The sequence below is a fragment of the Bombus bifarius genome, unplaced genomic scaffold (genome assembly GCF_011952205.1).
Source record: "Bombus bifarius isolate JDL3187 unplaced genomic scaffold, Bbif_JDL3187 scf7180000008028, whole genome shotgun sequence".
NCBI lineage: Eukaryota > Metazoa > Arthropoda > Insecta > Hymenoptera > Apidae > Bombus > Bombus bifarius.
In genome coordinates, this window is record NW_022884400.1 from 29501 (window position 1) to 53151 (window position 23651).

The 23651-nt window shown below is 37.7% G+C and overlaps 1 protein-coding gene across 1 annotated transcript in view; it reads right to left on the reverse strand.

The window, feature by feature from the left end:
* Nucleotides 1–16362, reverse strand: part of LOC117207359 (venom protease-like) — a 37565-nt gene extending 21203 nt beyond the window's left edge. Inside the window, exons 1-7 of the mRNA XM_033447517.1 lie at nucleotides 16330–16362; nucleotides 15826–15878; nucleotides 15159–15241; nucleotides 14686–14775; nucleotides 1170–1472; nucleotides 893–994; nucleotides 675–820 (exon numbers count right to left, since the gene is read on the reverse strand). Coding sequence (XP_033303408.1) covers nucleotides 675–820; nucleotides 893–994; nucleotides 1170–1472; nucleotides 14686–14775; nucleotides 15159–15241; nucleotides 15826–15878; nucleotides 16330–16362 — 810 coding nt within the window. The remainder of the gene's footprint in view (nucleotides 1–674; nucleotides 821–892; nucleotides 995–1169; nucleotides 1473–14685; nucleotides 14776–15158; nucleotides 15242–15825; nucleotides 15879–16329) is intronic.
* Between the last annotated feature and the right edge of the window lie 7289 nt (nucleotides 16363–23651).

The following is a 23651-nucleotide window of genomic DNA, read 5'->3' on the forward strand; positions in this document are numbered from 1 at the left end:
TATCTCTATGTCGTGCATTTTTAGCGTGTCTAAAAAATTAGTGTCGCTTCAAAGTGACATTTCATGCATGTTAAGGCTATAATCCGTGCCATACAAAACAATAAGTCTGAGCTGGCTCTTATCACCACAATTATAAATTCCAGCTTTGCTTCTCGTACACGAAAAATTATATTTATGAGACACTAATAATTTTGCAACACTGGCAGAATGAAGTCGTCAAAGTACGACGTGACCCTAGTGTAAACGGCGGGAAATCTAGCAGTGCCACACCTGTGACCACTGGATAAAATACCTATTAGATAGTAGGTGAATTGCTGTGGTATTATCAGTGGTCCGCCGCTGTCACCCTGAAACGATCGTTAAATTTTTAATCAAGATTACTGAAATATTTCTATCGAATTATATTGAAATTATACTTATATGCAGTAACAATCTATTATTAATTTATGTATTGATATATTCCAATTTTTAATGTATATGTTATATGTATTTTGAGAAAAACTAAGATTAGAAAGAAATTATATTAAATATAATAATGATGTGTGAGAAGTGGACAAAAGTCTTAAGTTAACTTTAATAATATTTCCAATATTTAAGAACTCGATTTGACGTTGATTCGAATTGAGTTATCATCAGATACTGTATAATTTATGGTAAATCTGTTATTTAATTACTTGACAAGCATCCTTTCCTTTCTCGCCGGCGCATATTACTTTTGTGGTGATACGCTGCTTGTCAATTGGCCAATAACCTTTCTTGCATTCGGTGTTGCTAATCACTGGCACTTGTACTTCCAGTAATGCGTCACTCAAATTTCCACCTACGAAGAAAATGAGAGGGACATTTAGAACTGGAACAAATTTCATTTTGTTATGAAATTAGTATTACTTACCATATCCTACCGCTCCCCATCCAGCAACGAAAGGATGGAAACCCTCGAAGTTGTTATTTCGTAAGGGCTGGTCTATGGGGAGACAAATAGGACGTATGTATTCTGAAAAGTAAGGAAATAAATCATAGTGAAGAAAACGAGGGACGAGATGTATAAGGAAGAATTCTACACGTTTTATAATACAATATACATATACAGTAAGAAATTTAACGAAATGATACTTCAGTAATACCCAGTAGCATAGATATTAGAAACTCAATAATATTTGAAGACTTACCCGAAAATGGAACATCTTTCTTCAGTTTAAGAATAGCAATATCATCATGGTGTGTACCGTTAGTATAATTAGGATGTTCTAGTACATATTCGATTTCTATTTGAACAGGATGCGCTCCATCATCATCTCGTCCTAGATCTAAGTCCCCGATACGAACCACGTACAATCCAAAAATTTCTACGCAATGTGCTGCAGTCAAAACATGCCTAGCCGATATCAGGGAACCTCCGCAGCCCCAAAACGGTTCTCCATCTGGTTCATCGCAATCAATATAACCTAATGCAGCGATCCATGGCCAAGCACCTGAAATGCAATAGTATAGTTGTGAACATGCATAATTTCCTCTCGCGTCATGAGTTAAACGCTATTATTATGTATTCGATATTCGATCATGCAAAGGACAATACGTACAAATACTCTCAAATAAAGATTTGATTAAAAGAGAAATTAAATTTTGACTTCAATGTAATAACAAGTATTAGATAATTCCATATAATTTCTACTTGAATTATACGGAACTCATAAGTTCAAACATATAATTTCTCCCCTAACAATTTTCGATCTCTGTCCATACTGTACTTTGATATGCTGGCTAGTGCCTTTCAAGTTCATGCTTCATAGTAAATCGCTTCTAATTAAACGGAAAGATTAATCGAAAAGAAAGACATAAAACGTACCAAGTTTAGCTGGTTTACCGCCAACCACCCTGGTATGCGTAACGTTGCTAAAACCACAGTGTGGTGGACGCAAGGGCACATTCGAGGTTGCTATAAAACATTTATAGTGAAAGAAGTTATTATATTTAGAGAATTGACAGTAGAGTGATGAATTAATTCGTCCTCGCTGGTTGTTTCACGATTATCCTGGTTATCACGTTTGTTTTCTACGTGAAGCGAGTCGTTGGAATATTCGCGAAGTTAACGAGGAATTTTACAGAAACAAAACCGGTGAAGAGGTGAATACTTAGGTGGAATTTTCCCAGTAACTTCGTGACCATTAACTTCGTGACCATCTCGAAAATAAAAAATCAAACGTGTTCCATTCAATTTTATGTGGTCACGCGTGACTTCGCTTTTTTCACTGATAAAGGCTGTGTGACGAGATCGTACTGCAATCTGCAGTATGGAAAAAGACAACTTAAAGTGCAAACCTTTAGTGCGCCCCGCTTGAACCGATGGATGCAGAACAATTAACGCCAAACATGCGAACAGTATATTGAAGCCAGTCATCGTCCTAAAATAAAAAAGTGACGAATCGAAAAGACGCAGGACTGATAACAATGAATGAATCTAATAAAAGAAACTTGGTTCACACTATGATTCAATGTTTTGCAACAAAGAGCGAAAAACTGTGGCGATTTAGAAAGACTGACAACAATAAAGGAAACCGAGTTCGTATTATAAATTGAATTTGCATTAGACAGGAAGCACGATTATGTGAAATAGATCGTAGGAATGACAAATATCATCGACATACGTTTCTGTGTAATTTCATGTTTGAAAATTGTTTAGTATAACACTAGAACGATCAAACTCGTCGCAGTGACAAGCTTCAAAATTTTCATTTGTGCAAATCGCTAAAAAGCTCCATAACTCTTTTTGTAAAATTAACGTTGATTTCTGTTGAGTTAGTAAGACGACTACAAGAAACTTAAGAGAAAGGTACAAATCAGGAAAATCATTAATTTCAGATAACTTTTAATAGAAAAATCTGGGTACTCGTAAATATTAAACACGTTTCTATAGGTACATAGGAAGATTTATAACAAAATACTCTATATAAATTCAATTCTTATTGTATATTTCGTTCCTACTTACCTCACCACTCCTGAGAATCGTAGATATACTTGTACCAACTTTCGTTGAAGTACCTATTTATACCATCGCCTTGTCATTTCACTTACAATTATCTATTATATAGCATGTTTTATCGCACATTACCGATAGTTGTGCTACTAAAATTTACAAAACAGCAATAGCGTGGTAACAGAAATGAAAACTTTCGCGCGTACAACATTACATAAAAGTAACCTTTGCGGTGAAAACTGCTCGTGTTTGCGTGTGCAACTATAATTCATCTTAAAAGTCATTGATTTGTAGGCACCGAATTATCAGAAATCAATCACGTAAATCTTAAGAATCTTCTACTTGTACGCTTGATGGTTAACTAAGAGATGCCACTCAACGATGCCCATTTTTACGAAAATTTCGCAATGCTCCAACAGTGATACTTCACGCTCGCGCTATCATACGTTAACAGTATGTCGTACATCTCTGTATATAATATATACGCACTCGAGAGAGAGACTGACACATCGTTACTCTTTTTTCGGGAATCAATCTCTTCTTTGCCATATTCTAGCCACGGATGCTCCGTATTTTCCTACGAATGGAATTCCCTTCGTTGCCACGTTCCCGGAATCGAGCAAATATCTTAGGAAGCAACGGAATTAATGACAACGGAATTCCCAATATTTTTTTGTTTCGTCACGTCTTTTTCATAATATATCTTTTATAGGTACGTGATTTATTAATCGTTCGAATGGAAATAATTATTCGTATAATATTCAAATGATTCTAGCCATAAAATAAATTAAAACGATACCTGTAATGCAATCTGCGTATGACGTCAACCTCGATCTATGCTTATACAAGAAATTTTATCAATCAATGACTAGATATACAATAATCAAATATTATACAATTTCCTGAAAACCTTTAGGTGTTAATATTAAGGTGTTAATATCTTTAATATTTGCAAGTTATTGTTTAGCGCTAATTAGTTGGAATGTAACAAGTGGTGTACCAGAATTGAGATAATTAAGCCACACGAACAATCTTATTTAGATCTTTTTAATTTTTTAATTCTCTTTTGCTCTAATACTTCGTAAAATTAATCTTCATTAGCTACTACACTTCATAGAATAACAAGAGATAATTTTTCTTATATAACGTTTCATTCATAAAATCTATCATTAAAGTATATCTTCATAAAAATATCATTCCATACTAACGGTATATTTGGTGTCATACGAGACAACAGTTACCAGTGATGACATATGTGACTTTATAAAGATATCTCGTTTTATTATATATTAAAAGAATGAGTACTTGCTGCTATATTTCAGATGAAAAAAAGGAGGCAATGATTTTACAGTAAAATCGTTCGTTTACAACTGATTCATTTACATTTCATGATAATACTGTGCATTCTGAATATGCTATGATTTGGTTTAAAATAATAAATAGTCCATTCTTGCATACTATTGCTCCAGCTTTACTTGTATTCTCGATATTGGTATAAATAGAAAGACAATTAATGTCGTTCGAGTCTATTTTCGGATCATTTATATTACGTTTAATCCATATAGTTATTATATGAGACATAGTATCGTAAAATTTGGAAGAATAAAACGTTCGTACAGGAAGTACATTTTATAAGAACTCCAACAAATCTGCGTGTGCACCTAAAATACAAACTGATAGTGATTTTTCATAAGTTTATATACATTATCTAATGTCAATCGAAGGTATCAATTCTTTTTCTCCATAAGAGTACTTTTTCATTTATATGTGTTCAAAAATACATGTGTTCAACCGTGAAGGATATGTCCCCTACAACGAAAAAGAGTTTTCCTATACTTAATATTTCCTTTATATACCTATGAAAGTCTATTCTTCGCGTAGTATGAAATTATGAATAAATCTGGAATATTGTTCAATCTGAAAAGAAAAATAACTTATTGACATCATTCATTGATACGAGATTCAGAATGTTTGTTTTGTCTTGCAGAAAAAGAAGGCAGCCCTTTCTTTTAATGTGAAATAGAAAGCGAAATTTTGAAAACAGATTTTTTGGAAATTTACTTGCAAATATCGTTTTCAATATCGTGCTTTTCTTCCCAATGGTACTGTACTTTCAAATTTCCCAGTATCCCTCTAAAAACAAAAAGTCGAACCTCGTTATTATTAACGTAGGCATTACAAGGAAGAGAAGTATTAGAAAGCAGCTCCTTTTTATTATGGATTTCTTTATAATCATGTAAATAAGAAATTCCGGAAATTTTTTCCTAAAGAATTTAATTCTTGTGTTTTGATTGATAATTATTACACTACATACTAACTTTTCGCATACTGTTCGCGTCTAACAATTTCCTAATAATAACTACTTCAAAATTACATATGTTCTTGCACGAATTCAAAAGTACGTATGATACAATTACAATTGATTCTAAAATAATAATTATTTAAAGATATTAAGATACTAATTAAACGTTTCACTATATTTCAAAATCTGGAACAACAAATTTTTATTTATAAAAAATGAAACTGTGTTTATATATTCTTTGTCAAGATGCTATTTCTTATTACCATGTCGACATTTTTTAAAATTCATTTTGTTATCTCTACGCAATATGAAAATTCATATACTGCTTAATATTTTTTACATATTATCCATCCATCGCATGATATCTCCTGAAAAATCAAAATATTAATGTTATATTATTATAATGCTTCTTAAATTTCAATTTTTGACAAATTTGAAATCCAATATATTTTGCACAATTATTATTTATCAAAAAATTCTAAGTTAGTAACTTTCCTTTCAAATGGCAAATAACATATACTTTGACTTACCTGTAAGTTTTTGTTCCTAATCATCATTTCCTCTTATAGAACATCATTATTGTTCTTATAATTACTACCAGTGTCATAGGTATTGTAGTGGCTACAACTGAATTAATAGAAAATGATAAATAACTGTGTATAACAATAACACATAACTGTGTATAACAATGACACATAACTTTTACTTACATATCAGTCGATAAGGGATTACTGTGATATCCTGTTGATGTTTCTTAAGGCACTTGATTAGGTGTGATACGGTATCATTCCTTATGGTATACTGTAGATAAGTATTTTAGAAAATAACAAGAATAAATCTAAATTATTCAGAGGTTCCAGTTTCGGCTTAGACATAAATACAGGACCATTTGCAAAGAAGAAAGGGTGCGTTTCTACAGCCTCGTTATAGTAACCATGAATACCAATCTCTGAATTACTGGTTACTAAACATAAATATCCTATAAAATTTAATATATTTCTTTAATTTTTAATACATACATGAGTTAGTAGTTCTAAATTATGAATCATCCTACCTGTGATATTACACTTTTCTTTATAATATCATCGCTCAAGTGAACAACATTAAGATCATGTAAACCATGTCATCCTATCTTACTGTGAAGATACTTAGTTATGTTATCTAACATTATAAAAATATCATCAAATTCAAGTCCTTTTATTCACATCACATGGCCACGACGATCTGGTTCTTCGTTATATAATGTTCTAAAATTTGTCGTATATATAGGATGTACAAACCGTGATATCAAGGTATCAGTTCTTCCTTCCCAAGGGACAGTTTCATTAAAATTCTGATAGAATTAAAAATTAATTATTAATATTCTAACAATCATATATGTTAAATACATTATAGTCAACGATATATACCTGAGCGAATGTAGGGGTGATTCCTTGATAATTATAAATGTCATCAGCCCACATCATTGTGCCACTTCTTTGTACTCCAGCCTCTAGATTAACAGCCTAAACAAACATACAAAATTTTATAGAAGCTGTACAAAATATAGTATATATGCGCAATATTGAAGCATTCAAGGGGATATAAAGGTAATGTACATCACATACACGTGTACTCTCATGCAACAAAATACAATTAGATTTAATAGTATAAGCTCTTTTATTCATCATAATAGATTGGAAATTTAAGTGTCTTACGAGGATGAGTAAAAAGTTACCCGCTCTGTCGGTGTAGAATTTATTTTAAGCAATTGTCAAAAAAGACATACAACATTTTTTGATGTATCACTTTATTTAATCACTCAATTTCTGTATACACCTTGTCCATTTGCTGAAGGACCTTCGTATTTTCTCATTAAAAAATGTTTTGGGCTGAGCTGCGAACCACGAATGCATCGTCGTCTTCACCTTTTCATCAGCTTTTTCGGCATCCATCTCGCACAAACTTTTTAAAACCCAAATCTGTCGTGCACTATTGCATAAGCAGAGCCGTGGCTGGTTTGCAAATGATTTGCCACATTATCCAGTGTCACTCGTCTATTCCATAGAGCATAAGTTCATGAGAACGTTCAATGTTGTCATCGTGGATGTGGACGGGCGTCCAGCTGTTTTTTCATAACACTTGTGCGATCTTCTTTGAACTTTTGTGCCCATTCGAACACACTTCGTGACAAAACACTTTCTCCATAATGTGCATTAAATCTTTAAATATAGGCATCAAACATAGCCTCCGACCACAAGAAACGAATCATCCTGCAAACACCATTGCAAAGCCATTACCGAACCACAAGAAACGAATCCTACAGCATCCTGCATTGTTTTCCTGCGGAAATCACCATTGCAAAGCGCCATTACTCGCGCAACGGTCACAAACGAATTGACGTAACACAATGAAACCTACACAGCAGCACTGAACAGATAATGACGTCATACGAAGAGTGCAGATGGGTCAATACGGTCGACAGAAGTTTTAACTATCTGGAGTGCGGATAAATTTTTACTGAGTCGTATAGGAATCTGTAATCTGTAAGTATACCTTTGGCTGAATGGAAATTTCTCTTACATATAGTCAAAAATGCAGAAACAGTGTATTGAATTGGAAAGTGATAAAAAATAAGTGAAGTTTCGAGGTTGCATGTGATTGCATGAGTACACAGGACGTTTTTAGCGAATAAAAAATAATTTTGAAAGACACGAGGCTTATCTTGTATTTTATGCACTCTCTGTGTCCGAATTTCCAGAAGCTCTCTATCTTATGAAGTGTTTTAGATTAGCGGGAAAATTTTGTATGTACATACAAGAAGTATACGATCTAAGTGGAATATTTAATTATTCTCTTGATACTGTGGCGGCACTTGACAGTAAACTTCCCAACAGTTTACGTCGCGTGACGCACGACACAAAGACCCTATACCTGCGGACAAGATAATTGCCATATGTCGATACATTCGTACCGAATATTTCCAGCTAGCCTAAGGACCGCTATAAATCTTAGTATTTATTTTAGCTAAGGTCCTCCAAAGAGACAAACAGTCTTGGTTTATCAGTCTCGAAGTCGACCACCTACCACGGGGACACACGAGAAATCTGCTATCTCTCTCGTAGGATGCTGCCCGCTGGCAACACCCTCTAAAGGGCAGCTAGCATCCTTTTCCAACGACCAACACGAATTAGCCAATAAACATTAACGTACATTTCCCTCACTTTCCGAAGCAAAGCTTTTCTCAACGAATCCGATGCCTTCGCATCCCTAGACACATCCCAACGAGTCTTCCCCCGCAGCAGCATCGCGACAAAAAGTCAGTCTACTACCGCGAGTCGACATATAACGAGCGTTATACTTACACGGTCGAGCCCCCCTTCTCCCACCTAGCATCCTTTTCCAACGACCAACACGAATTAGCCAATAAACATTAACGTACATTTCCCTCACTTTCCGAACCAAAATTTTTCTCAACGAATCCGATGCCTTCGCATCCCTAGACACATCCCAACGAGCCTTCCTCCGCAACAGCATCGCGACAAGAAGTCAGTCTATTACCGCGAGTCGACATATCACGATCGTTGTACTTACACGGTTCGAGCCGAATAACTATCTAAGCTTTCGACATCTCATGCAATCATTGTCCGCACTCGCAGCGTATCTCGAATCGTAGCTATCCACGCTCTATCTTATAACCGCGACTTCGCGAACCGAATACAATCGCGAATCCTGCATCAAGTGTACTCATTGACATTAGAGTGAATAAACATTTGTCGTTCAGTAAATCTGAGTTTTCCTTCCGACCCTATCACGACATATCCCCTCAAAGTGGTGACCCCGACGTGGTTATCAGTCAAAGAGGTGACCGTGATAGTACTCGAGAAACGTAACACCGTTAATCTAAATCAGTTCGAAATGACCACTAACGCCCATTCCAAACGTACGACGGCCGGCAGGGACAACGATAAACGCCCGATAAACGCTCCTTTCCGCGTGCCACCGTTCTGGCCTGACGATGTTGACTTGTGGTTCAAGATGCTGGAATTGCAGTTCAAAACTTTCCGGATCACGTGTGACCAAAAAAAATACCAGACCGTCATTGCGAATCTCGACAAGTCGCACCTGAGATTAATTCGAGACGTATTGGACGCCACACCGGCGACCGGGCGTTACGCGTCCGTAAAAAAGGAGCTCATGAAGAGATTCGGGGAGTCGGACGCCAAGAGACTCCGACATGTAATCGAAAACGAACAAATGGGGGACAGGAAGCCCTCTCAATTTTACCGCGTTCTAAGAAGCAAAGCCATCAATTCGTTAACAGACGATGTCATCCTCATCGTCTGGGAAAGTCGACTTCCGTCGCGCGTACGGAGCTTCCTAGCCTCTGTACAGATCAAAGACCCGGAAACCCGCATACAAATTGCGGATATCATTTACGAATCCACCCGGCAATCAGGGCAGATCGTCGCGGCCAGCGCAGGCCGTCTACCTACGAGAACCCACCCACCTGGCCAGGACAGCGGATTAGGCGACGCTATGGCAGCCGTCATCAACTCGGTCACCGTGCTGTTAGCGCGAATCGACGCCTTTATGAGCGAGATACGAGCGCTAGTAGCCCAGCAAAAAAGCAATGAACACCGTAGGGCACGAGCACAATCACGCTCGCGTTCACAATTCCGCCGCCGTTCGCGCCCTCGCGATCCGCCGCGGCAAGACGGGCTACGTTACTATCGCGCACAGTTCCGAGAAACCGCGAGGAAGTGCACACTCCCTTACTCGCGGAATTCGAGAAACAGGACCAGCCGTCCGTAAAAGCGGCAAACGACGACAGTTTGGCATCTCGCCGCATATTCGTAACGGACAAGAACGCGCGGATCTCCTACCTGATCAGTCTCACGGTAGACGCGTCCGACTACGCAATAGGGGCAGTATTACAACAACGCGCGAATGACGAATTACAACCGCTAGGATTCGCAACGAAATCTTTGACCCCCGCTCAGTAAAAATATAGCGCGTATGATCGCGAACTACTCGCAATATACACCGCAGTCAAACATTTTCGACACGCCTTAGAAGGCAGAAACTTTACAATATATATCGACCTATATATATATATGTATGTATATAAACCTCTCACCTTAGCGTTCAAACAAAAATTAGAAAAATGTTCGCCGCGACAATTCCGACATTTAGACTACATAGGACAATTCACCACCGACATTCGAAACATAAAGGGCCTAGACAACAACGCAGCCGACGCTCTGTCACGCATCGACGCGATAGGGAAGTCGGTGGATCACCAAACTCTCGCCGTCGCGCAAGAAAACGACAACGAACTCCGCGACATCGTAAATTCCAACACAACCGCGTTACGATTAAAGAAGATACGCTTTCCTGAGCACGACGCGGAAATATATTGCGACGTATCAAACAACATTGTAAGATCGTGCGTGCCGAAATCCTTGCGACGCGATGTATTTAATTCGCTCCACCGACTTTCCCATCCAGGGATACGCGCAACGCAAAAACTGGTGACGTCGCGTTTCATTTGGCCATCCATAAATAAAGATTGCCGGACTTGGGCACGACAATGTATCCCGTATCAACGATGCAAAGTCACCAGGCTCGTATCCTCGCCCGTCGGAACATTCGGAGAATTAGCAGGCCGTTTCGAACACGTACACATAGACATTATCGCGATGCCATTTTCACAGGGCTACCGATATTGTCCAACGTGTATTGACCGCTTTTCGCGTTCGCCCGAAGCCATTCCCATCGCCGACATGGAGGCAACAACCGTCGCTTCAGCCCTCCTCTCCACATGGATAGCTCGGTTCGGCGTAACTTTAAAAATAACGACCGATCAAGGACGCCAGTTCGAATCAAACTTCTTCAATGAACTGTGCCGGTTGCTTGGCATCAAGCATTTACGCACAACAGCCTATCACCCCACGTCCAACGGGATCGTAGAGCGCCTACACCGACAACTAAAGGCAGCAATAAAATGTCACAATACGAGCAATTGGGTAGAAATCCTACCAATTGTTTTATTAGGCATAAGAACCGCTTTCAAGGAGGACCTGAACGCGACGGCAGCCGAAATGGTTTACGGTACCGGCATACGATTACCGACTGAGTTCTTCGCACCAACGATGCAACAGGCCAATACGGAATTCGCGAACCGTTTAAAAGAGCAAATAGAGAAAATCAGGCCTCACCCGATTACGCGACACGGCGAGAAGAAAACCTTCGTGTTCCGCGAGCTCGAAACAGCACCATATGTATTTGTACGCCACGACGCGAGCGGAGGTCCTTTACAACCACCGTACGACGGACCTTACCAGGTTATACAGCGTGGAAAAAAGACTTTTACCATCAAAATAAATAATAAAAATGTAATAGTCTCCCTAGATCGGTTGAAACCCGCTTTTACTGTATCTGACGACATCGAACAACAACAATTAGAAACTAGCGCAGGAACCCACGACATGTTTATACCGGTTAAAACCACAACTACGCAAAACACCGAGCGGGCACAGCAACGCGAAGACGACTCAAGAAGTCGGTATACCACGCGCTCGGGCAGGAGAATTCGCTTTCCTGATTATTTCCAGGCAGGTTTTAAATAAGTAGCACGTAAGATCTATCAAAAAATGTATAAAACGTTATCACTGGTAAGGGGGTACTGTGGCGGCACTTGACAGTAAACTTCCCAACAGTTTACGTCGCGTGACGCACGACACAAAGACCCTATACCTGCGGACAAGATGATTGCCAGATGTCGATACATTCGTACCGAATATTTCCAGCTAGCCTAAGGAACGCTATAAATCTTAGGATTTATTTTAGCTAAGGTCCTCCAAAGAGACAAACAGTCTTTGTTTATCAGTCTCGAAGTCGACCACCTACCACGGGGACACACGAGAAATCTGCTATCTCTCACGTACGATGCTGCCCGCTAGCAACACCCTCTCAAGGGCAGCTAGTATCCTTTTCCAACGACCAACACGAATTAGCCAATAAACATTAACGTACATTTTCCTCACTTTCCGAACCAAAGCTTTTCTCAACGAATCCGACGCCTTAGCATCCTTAGACACATCCCAACGCAGTCTTCCTCCGCAGCAGCATCGCGACAAAAAGTCAGTCTATTACCGCGAGTCGACATATCAAGATCGTTATACTTACACTTAATTACTACTTACTTATCTAAGCTCTCGACATCTCGTGCAATCATTGTCCGCACTCGCAGCGCATCTCGAATCGTAGCTATCCAAGCTCTATCTTATAACCGCGCATTCGCGAACCGAATATAATCGCGAATCCTGCGTCAAGTGTACTCATTGACATTAGAGTGAATAAACATTTATCGTTCGATGAATCTGAGTTTTCCTTCCGACCCGATCACGACACATCACCTCAATACATCCAAAACAAAATTTACAGAACTTCTCAGAAAGTTGGTTTACTATTACCAAAATTAGTTTAAATATAATTAGTAAAAATTTAATAAATGCTCGTTTATCGTCTCTACGTATCTAAGTCGTGCAAATATAGCGTACGTAAAAAGTTAGTGTCGTTTCAAAGTAACATTTCAAGCATTTTAAGACTATAATTCTTGACGTAAAAGACAATATAAATCTGAGCTGCCTCTTATCTCCACAATAATACATTCCAACTTTATTTTTCGTGCACGAAAAATGATATTTATGGGATACTAATAATTTTGCAACACTGGGATAATGAAGTCGTCGAGGTACGACGTGACTCTCGTGTAAATGCCCGGATAACCAGGTACGCCGCATTCATGACCAGATGACACAACACCTATTTGATAGTAGGTGAATTGCTGTGGTATCATCAGTGGTCCTCCGCTGTCAGCCTGAAATGATTGTTAAATTTTTAATCATAGTTACTGAAATATTTCAATCGAATTGTATTGAAATTATACTTATATACAGTAATAATCTATTATTGACTTATGTATTGAAATATTCCAATTTAGAATGTATATATTATATGTATTTTGAAAAAAATTAAGATTAGAAGGAAATTAGATTAAAGACCACAATGATGTGTGAGAAATGGGCAAAACTATTAAATTGTGTTTATCTATTATTTTTTATGTTCAAGACGTTGATTTGATGTTGATTCGAATTGACATGTCCTCAGACACCGTATAATTTATAGTAAATCTGTAATGTAATTACTCCACAAGCATCCTTTCCACCTCGAGGGTCTCCGCCGGCGCATATTTCTTTATTGATGATAGTTATGTCAAAATCCTCATAAGCTTTCTCGCATACGGCGTTGGTAACCACTGGCAGTTGCAGTTCCATTAATGCGTTAGTATATGATTCACCTACAAAGAAAATGGGAAGGATATTTAAGAATGAAAATATTTCATTTTATCATAAAACTGATATCACTTACTAAAGTTTAATGATCCCCAACCAGCAACGAAGGGATTATAGCCCTCGAATTTGTTATTTTCAAGGGATGCCTCTATGGGGAGACAAATGGGATGTATGTACTCTGAAAAGTAAGGAAATAAATGATAAGAAATGATAAGAAACCAAAAGCAATGATAGTGTAGTAATACTCCATAGCATAAATTTTAGAAACTCAACAATATTTGACGACATACCCGAAAATGTACATCTCTCTCCAATTTAAGAATAGCGATATCATGGAAGGGTTGCCCGGTAATATAATCAGGATGAATTAGTATAGATTCGAGCCCCATTTCAATAGGATGCGCTCCGTCATCATCTCGTTTTAGATTTAAATCCGCGATACGAACCACGTACAAATCTTCGTCATCTGCACAATGCCCTGCGGTCAAAACATGTCTAACCGATATGAGGGAACCTCCGCAATCCCATACTGGTCCCGCATCTGGGTGTGTGTAATTAGGATAACCTAATGCAACCATCCATGGCCAAGAACCTGAAATGCAATAGACATAGTTGTGAACATACATAATTTTTTCTCGCGTGATGAGTTAGAAATTATTGTTATCCATTGGACATTCGACGATGCAGACTCTCAAATAGAAATTTGATTAAGAGAGAAATTGAATTTTGACTTCAATGGAACAACACTTAGTTAATTCTATACAATTTCCACTTGAAATATACTAAACTCTAAAGTTCGAATATGTAATTTCTTCCCGAACACTTTTTCATCGCCATCCGTATCATTACTCGTATGTCGATTTTTAATTTCAAGTAAAAACATACTCTTTCTAACATGAACTAAAAGGAGGAAATAATTCAAGTTAATAAACAAAGTTACTACCAATGAAACCGTTGTATTATTATTTAAATTAATTGAAACGTACTTTGATTGCTGTTTAGTGCCTTTCAATTTCAACCTTCATATTATATCGCTTATTATTGATAGGAAAGGAATAGATAAAACGTACCAAGTTTAGCTGGTCTACCACCAACCACCCTGGTATGCGTTACGTTGCTGAAACCACAGTGTGGTGGACGCAAGGGCACATCCGAGGTTGCTATAAAACATTTATAGTGAAAGAAGTTATTATATTTAGAGAATTGACAGTAGAGTGATGAATTAATTCGTCCTCGCTGGTTGTTTCACGATTATCCTGGTTATCACGTTTGTTTTCTACGTGAAGCGAGTCGTTGGAATATTCGCGAAGTTAACGAAGCATTTTTCACAAACAAAACCGGTGAAGAGGCGAATACTTAGGTGGAATTTTCCCATTAACTTCGTGACCATTAACTTCGTGACCATCTCGAAAATAAAAAATCAAACGTGTTCCTTTCAATTTTATGTGGTCACGCGTGACTTCGCTTTTTTCACTGATAAAGGCTGTGTGACGAGATCGTACTGCAATCTGCAGTATGGAAAAAGACAACTTAAAGTGCAAACCTTTAGTGCGCCCCGCTTGAACCGATGGATGCAGAACAATTAACGCCAAACATGCGAACAGTATATTGAAGCCAGTCATCGTCCTAAAATAAAAAAGTGACGAATCGAAAAGACGCAGGACTGATAACAATGAATGAATCTAATAAAAGAAACTTGGTTCACACTATGATTCAATGTTTTGCAACAAAGAGCGAAAAACTGTGGCGATTTAGAAAGACTGACAACAATAAAGGAAACCGAGTTCGTATTATAAATTGAATTTGCATTAGACAGGAAGCACGATTATGTGAAATAGATCGTAGGAATGACAAATATCATCGACATACGTTTCTGTGTAATTTCATGTTTGAAAATTGTTTAGTATAACACTAGAACGATCAAACTCGTCGCAGTGACAAGCTTCAAAATTTTCATTTGTGCAAATCGCTAAAAAGCTCCATAACTCTTTTTGTAAAATTAACGTTGATTTCTGTTGAGTTAATAAGACGACTACGAGAAACTTAAGAGAAAGGTACAAATCAGGAAAATCATTAATTTCAGATAACTTTTAATAGAAAAATCTGGATACTCGTAAATATTAAACACGTTTCTATAGGTACATAGGAAGATTTATAACAAAATACTCTATATAAATTCAATTCTTATTGTATATTTCGTTCCTACTTACCTCACCACTCCTGAGAATCGTAGATATACTTGTACCAACTTTCGTCGAAGTACCTATTTATACCATCGCCTTGTCATTTCACTTACAATTATCTATTATATAGCATGTTTTATCGCACATTACCGATAGTTGTGCTACTAAAATTTACAAAACAGCAATAGCGTGGTAACAGAAATGAATACTTTCGCGCGTACAACATTACATAAAAGTAACCTTTGCGGTGAAAACTGCTCGTGTTTGCGTGTGCAACTATAATTCATCTTAAAAGTCATTGATTTGTAGGCACCGAATTATCAGAAATCAATCACGTAAATCTTAAGAATCTTCTACTTGTACGCTTGATGGTTAACTAAGAGATGCCACTCAACGATGCCCATTTTTACGAAAATTTCGCAATGCTCCAACAGTGATACTTCACGCTCGCGCTATCATACGTTAACAGTATGTCGTACATCTCTGTATATAATATATACGCACTCGAGAGAGAGACTGACACATCGTTACTCTTTTTTCGGGAATCAATCTCTTCTTTGCCATATTCTAGCCACGGATGCTCCGTATTTTCCTACGAATGGAATTCCCTTCGTTGCCACGTTCCCGGAATCGAGCAAATATCTTAGGAAGCAACGGAATTAATGACAACGGAATTCCCAATATTTTTTTGTTTCGTCACGTCTTTTTCATAATATATCTTTTATAGGTACGTGATTTATTAATCGTTCGAATGGAAATAATTATTCCTATAATATTCAAATGATTCTAGCCATAAAATAAATTAAAACGATACCTGTAATGCAATCTGCGTATGACGTCAACCTCGATCTATGCTTATACAAGAAATTTTATCAATCAATGACTAGATATACAATAATCAAATATTATACAATTTCCTGAAAACCTTTAGGTGTTAATATTAAGGTGTTAATATCTTTAATATTTGCAAGTTATTGTTTAGCGCTAATTAGTTGGAATGTAACAAGTGGTGTACCAGAATTGAGATAATTAAGCCACACGAACAATCTTATTTAGATCTTTTTAATTTTTTAATTCTCTTTTGCTCTAATACTTCGTAAAATTAATCTTCATTAGCTACTACACTTCATAGAATAACAAGAGATAATTTTTTTTATATAACGTTTCATTCATAAAATCTATCATTAAAGTATATCTTCATAAAAATATCATTCCATACTAACGGTATATTTGGTGTCATACGAGACAACAGTTACCAGTGATGACATATGTGACTTTATAAAGATATCTCGTTTTATTATATATTAAAAGAATGAGTACTTGCTGCTATATTTCAGATGAAAAAAAGGAGGCAATGATTTTACAGTAAAATCGTTCGTTTACAACTGATTCATTTACATTTCATGATAATACTGTGCATTCTGAATATGCTATGATTTGGTTTAAAATAATAAATAGTCCATTCTTGCATACTATTGCTCCAGCTTTACTTGTATTCTCGATATTGGTATAAATAGAAAGACAATTAATGTCGTTCGAGTCTATTTTCGGATCATTTATATTACGTTTAATCCATATAGTTATTATATGAGACATAGTATCGTAAAATTTGGAAGAATAAAACGTTCGTACAGGAAGTACATTTTATAAGAACTCCAACAAATCTGCGTGTGCACCTAAAATACAAACTGATAGTGATTGTTCATAAGTTTATATACATTATCTAATGTCAATCGAAGGTATCAATTCTTTTTCTCCATAAGAGTACTTTTTCATTTATATGTGTTCAAAAATACATGTGTTCAACCGTGAAGGATATGTCCCCTACAACGAAAAAGAGTTTTCCTATACTTAATATTTCCTTTATATACCTATGAAAGTCTATTCTTCGCGTAGTATGAAATTATGAATAAATCTGGAATATTGTTCAATCTGAAAAGAAAAATAACTTATTGACATCATTCATTGATACGAGATTCAGAATGTTTGTTTTGTCTTGCAGAAAAAGAAGGCAGCCCTTTCTTTTAATGTGAAATAGAAAGCGAAATTTTGAAAACAGATTTTTTGGAAATTTACTTGCAAATATCGTTTTCAATATCGTGATTTTCTTCCCAATGGTACTGTACTTTCAAATTTTCCAGTATCCCTCTAAAAACAAAAAGGCGAACCTCGTTATTATTAAAGTAGGCATTACAAGGAAGAGAAGTATTAGAAAGCAGCTCCTTCTTATTATGGATTTCTTTATAATCATGTAAATAAGAAATTCCGGAAATTTTTTCCTAAAGAATTTAATTCTTGTGTTTTGATTGATAATTATTACACTACATACTAACTTTTCGCATACTGTTCGCGTCTAACAATTTCCTAATAATAACTACTTCAAAATTACATATGTTCCTTGCACGAATTCAAAAGTACGTATGATACAATTACAATTGATTCTAAAATAATAATTATTTAAAGATATTAAGATACTAATTAAACGTTTCACTATATTTCAAAATCTGGAACAACAAATTTTTATTTATAAAAAATGAAACTGTGTTTATATATTCTTTGTCACGATGCTATTTCTTATTACCATGTTGACATTTTTTAAAATTCATTTTGTTATCTCTACGCAATATGAAAATTCATATGCTGCTTAATATTTTTTACATATTATGCATCCACCGCATGATATCTCCTGAAAAATCAAAATATTAATGTTATATTATTACAATGCTTCTTAAATTTCAATTTTTGACAAATTTGAAATCCAATATATTTTGCACAATTATTATTTATCAAAAAATTCTAAGTTAGTAACTTTCTTTTCAAATGGCAAATAACATATACTTTGACTTACCTGTAAGTTTTTGTTCCTAATCATCATTTCCTCTTATAGAACATCATTATTGTTCTTATAATTACTACCAGTGTCATAGATATTGTAGTGGCTACAACTGAATTAATAGAAAATCATAAATAACTGTGTATAACAATAACACATAACTGTGTATAACAATGACACATAACTTTTACTTACATATCAGTCGATAAGGGATTACTGTGATATCCTGTTGATGTTTCTTAAGGCACTTGATTAGGTGTGATACGGTATCATTCCTTATGGTATACTGTAGATAAGTATTTTAGAAAATAACAAGAATAAATCTAAATTATTCAGAGGTTCCAGTTTCGGCTTAGACATAAATACAGGACCATTTGCAAAGAAGAAAGGGTGCGTTTCTACAGCCTCGTTATAGTAACCATGAATACCAATCTCTGAATTACTGGTTACTAAACATAAATATCCTATAAAATTTAATATATTTCTTTAATTTTTAATACATACATGAGTTAGTAGTTCTAAATTATGAATCATCCTACCTGTGATATTACACTTTTCTTTATAATATCATCGCTCAAGTGAACAACATTAAGATCATGTAAACCATGTCATCCTATCTTACTGTGAAGATACTTAGTTATGTTATCTAACATTATAAAAATATCATCAAATTCAAGTCCTTTTATTCACATCACATGGCCACGACGATCTGGTTCTTCGTTATATAATGTTCTAAAATTTGTCGTATATATAGGATGTACAAACCGTGATATCAAGGTATCAGTTCTTCCTTCCCAAGGGACAGTTTCATTAAAATTCTGATAGAATTAAAAATTAATTATTAATATTCTAACAATCATATATGTTAAATACATTATAGTCAACGATATATACCTGAGCGAATGTAGGGGTGATTCCTTGATAATTATAAATGTCATCAGCCCTCATCATTGTGCCACTTCTTTGTACTCCAGCCTCTAAATTAACAGCCTAAACAAACATACAAAATTTTATAGAAGCTGTACAAAATATAGTATATATGCGCAATATTGAAGCGTTCAAGGGGATATAAAGGTAATGTACATCACATACACGTGTACTCTCATGCAACAAAATACAATTAGATTTAATAGTATAAGCTCTTTTATTCATCATAATAGATTGGAAATTTAAGTGTCTTACGAGGATGAGTAAAAAGTTACCCGCTCTGTCGGTGTAGAATTTATTTTAAGCAATTGTCAAAAAAGACATACAACATTTTTTGATGTATCACTTTATTTAATCACTCAATTTCTGTATACACTTTGTCCATTTGCTGAAGGACCTTCGTATTTTCTCATTAAAAAATGTTTTGGGCTGAGCTGCGAACCACGAATGCATCGTCGTCTTCACCTTTTCATCAGCTTTTTCGGCATCCATCTCGCACAAACTTTTTAAAACCCAAATCTGTCGTGCACTATTGCATAAGCAGAGCCGTGGCTGGTTTGCAAATGATTTGCCACATTATCCAGTGTCACTCGTCTATTCCATAGAGCATAAGTTCATGAGAACGTTCAATGTTGTCATCGTGGATGTGGACGGGCGTCCAGCTGTTTTTTCATAACACTTGTGCGATCTTCTTTGAACTTTTGTGCCCATTCGAACACACTTCGTGACAAAACACTTTCTCCATAATGTGCATTAAATCTCTGATAAATATAGGCATCAAACATAGCCTCCGACCACAAGAAACGAATCACAGCATCCTGCACTGTTTTCCTGCAAATCACCATTGCAAAGTGCCATTACTCGCGCAACGGTCACAAACGAATTGACGTAACACAATGAAACCTACACAGCAGCACTGAACAGATAATGACGTCATACGAAGAGTGCAGATGGGTCAATACGGTCGACAGAAGTTTTAACTATCTGGAGTGCGGATAAATTTTTACTGAGTCGTATAGGAATCTGTAATCTGTAAGTATACCTTTGGCTGAATGGAAATTTCTCTTACATATAGTCAAAAATGCAGAAACAGTGTATTGAATTGGAAAGTGATAAAAAATAAGTGAAGTTTCGAGGTTGCATGTGATTGCATGAGTACACAGGACGTTTTTAGCGAATAAAAAATAATTTTGAAAGACACGAGACTTATCTTGTATTTTATGCACTCCCTGTGTCCGAATTTCCAGAAGCTCTCTATCTTATGAAGTGTTTTAGATTAGCCGGAAAATTTTGTATGTACATACAAGAAATATACGATCTAAGTGGAATATTTAATTATTCTCTTGATACTGTGGCGGCACTTGACAGTAAACTTCCCAACAGTTTACGTCGCGTGACGCACGACACAAAGAGCCTATACCTGCGGACAAGATAATTGCCAGATGTCGATACATTCGTACCGAATATTTCCAGCTAGCCTAAGGACCGCTATAAATCTTAGTATTTATTTTAGCTAAGGTCCTCCAAAGAGACAAACAGTCTTGGTTTATCAGTCTCGAAGTCGACCACCTACCACGGGGACACACGAGAAATCTGCTATCTCTCTCGTAGGATGCTGCCCGCTGGCAACACCCTCTAAAGGGCAGCTAGCATCCTTTTCCAACGACCAACACGAATTAGCCAATAAACATTAACGTACATTTCCCTCACTTTCCGAAGCAAAGCTTTTCTCAACGAATCCGATGCCTTCGCATCCCTAGACACATCCCAACGAGTCTTCCCCCGCAGCAGCATCGCGACAAAAAGTCAGTCTACTACCGCGAGTCGACATATCACGATCGTTATACTTACACGGTTCGAGCCCCCCTTCTCCCACCTAGCATCCTTTTCCAACGACCAACACGAATTAGCCAATAAACATTAACGTACATTTCCCTCACTTTCCGAACCAAAATTTTTCTCAACGAATCCGATGCCTTCGCATCCCTAGACACATCCCAACGAGTCTTCCTCCGCAACAGCATCGCGACAAGAAGTCAGTCTATTACCGAGAGTCGACATATCACGATCGTTGTACTTACACGGTTCGAGCCGAATAACTATCTAAGCTCTCGACATCTCATGCAATCATTGTCCGCACTCGCAGCGTATCTCGAATCGTAGCTATCCACGCTCTATCTTATAACCGCGACTTCGCGAACCGAATACAATCGCGAATCCTGCATCAAGTGTACTCATTGACATTAGAGTGAATAAACATTTGTCGTTCAGTAAATCTGAGTTTTCCTTCCGACCCTATCACGACATATCCCCTCAAAGTGGTAACCCCGACGTGGTTATCAGTCAAAGAGGTGACCGTGATAGTACTCGAGAAACGTAACACCGTTAATCTAAATCAGTTCGAAATGACCACTAACGCCCATTCCAAACGTACGACGGCCGGCAGGGACAACGATAAACGCCCGATAAACGCTCCTTTCCGCGTGCCACCGTTCTGGCCTGACGATGTTGACTTGTGGTTCAAGATGCTGGAATTGCAGTTCAAAACTTTCCGGATCACGTGTGACCAAAAAAAATACCAGACCGTCATTGCGAATCTCGACAAGTCGCACCTGAGATTAATTCGAGACGTATTGGACGCCACACCGGCGACCGGGCGTTACGCGTCCGTAAAAAAGGAGCTCATGAAGAGATTCGGGGAGTCGGACGCCAAGAGACTCCGACATGTAATCGAAAACGAACAAATGGGGGACAGGAAGCCCTCTCAATTTTACCGCGTTCTAAGAAGCAAAGCCATCAATTCGTTAACAGACGATGTCATCCTCATCGTCTGGGAAAGTCGACTTCCGTCGCGCGTACGGAGCTTCCTAGCCTCTGTACAGATCAAAGACCCGGAAACCCGCATACAAATTGCGGATATCATTTACGAATCCACCCGGCAATCAGGGCAGATCGTCGCGGCCAGCGCAGGCCGTCTACCTACGAGAACCCACCCACCTGGCCAGGACAGCGGATTAGGCGACGCTATGGCAGCCGTCATCAACTCGGTCACCGTGCTGTTAGCGCGAATCGACGCCTTTATGAGCGAGATACGAGCGCTAGTAGCCCAGCAAAAAAGCAATGAACACCGTAGGGCACGAGCACAATCACGCTCGCGTTCACAATTCCGCCGCCGTTCGCGCCCTCGCGATCCGCCGCGGCAAGACGGGCTGCGTTACTATCGCGCACAGTTCCGAGAAACCGCGAGGAAGTGCACACTCCCTTACTCGCGGAATTCGAGAAACAGGACCAGCCGTCCGTAAAAGCGGCAAACGACGACAGTTTGGCATCTCGCCGCATATTCGTAACGGACAAGAACTCGCGGATCTCCTACCTGATCAGTCTCACGGTAGACGCGTCCGACTACGCAATAGGGGCAGTATTACAACAACGCGCGAATGACGAATTACAACCGCTAGGATTCGCAACGAAATCTTTAACCCCCGCTCAGTAAAAATATAGCGCGTATGATCGCGAACTACTCGCAATATACACCGCAGTCAAACATTTTCGACACGCCTTAGAAGGCAGAAACTTTACAATATATATCGACCTATATATATATATATATGTATATAAACCTCTCACCTTCGCGTTCAAACAAAAATTAGAAAAATGTTCGCCGCGACAATTCCGACATTTAGACTACATAGGACAATTCACCACCGACATTCGAAACATAAAGGGCCTAGACAACAACGCAGCCGACGCTCTGTCACGCATCGACGCGATAGGGAAGTCGGTGGATCACCAAACTCTCGCCGTCGCGCAAGAAAACGACAACGAACTCCGCGACATCGTAAATTCCAACACAACCGCGTTACGATTAAAGAAGATACGCTTTCCTGAGCACGACGCGGAAATATATTGCGACGTATAAAACAACATTGTAAGATCGTGCGTGCCGAAATCCTTGCGACGCGATGTATTTAATTCGCTCCACCGACTTTCCCATCCAGGGATACGCGCAACGCAAAAACTGGTGACGTCGCGTTTCATTTGGCCATCCATAAATAAAGATTGCCGGACTTGGGCACGACAATGTATCCCGTAT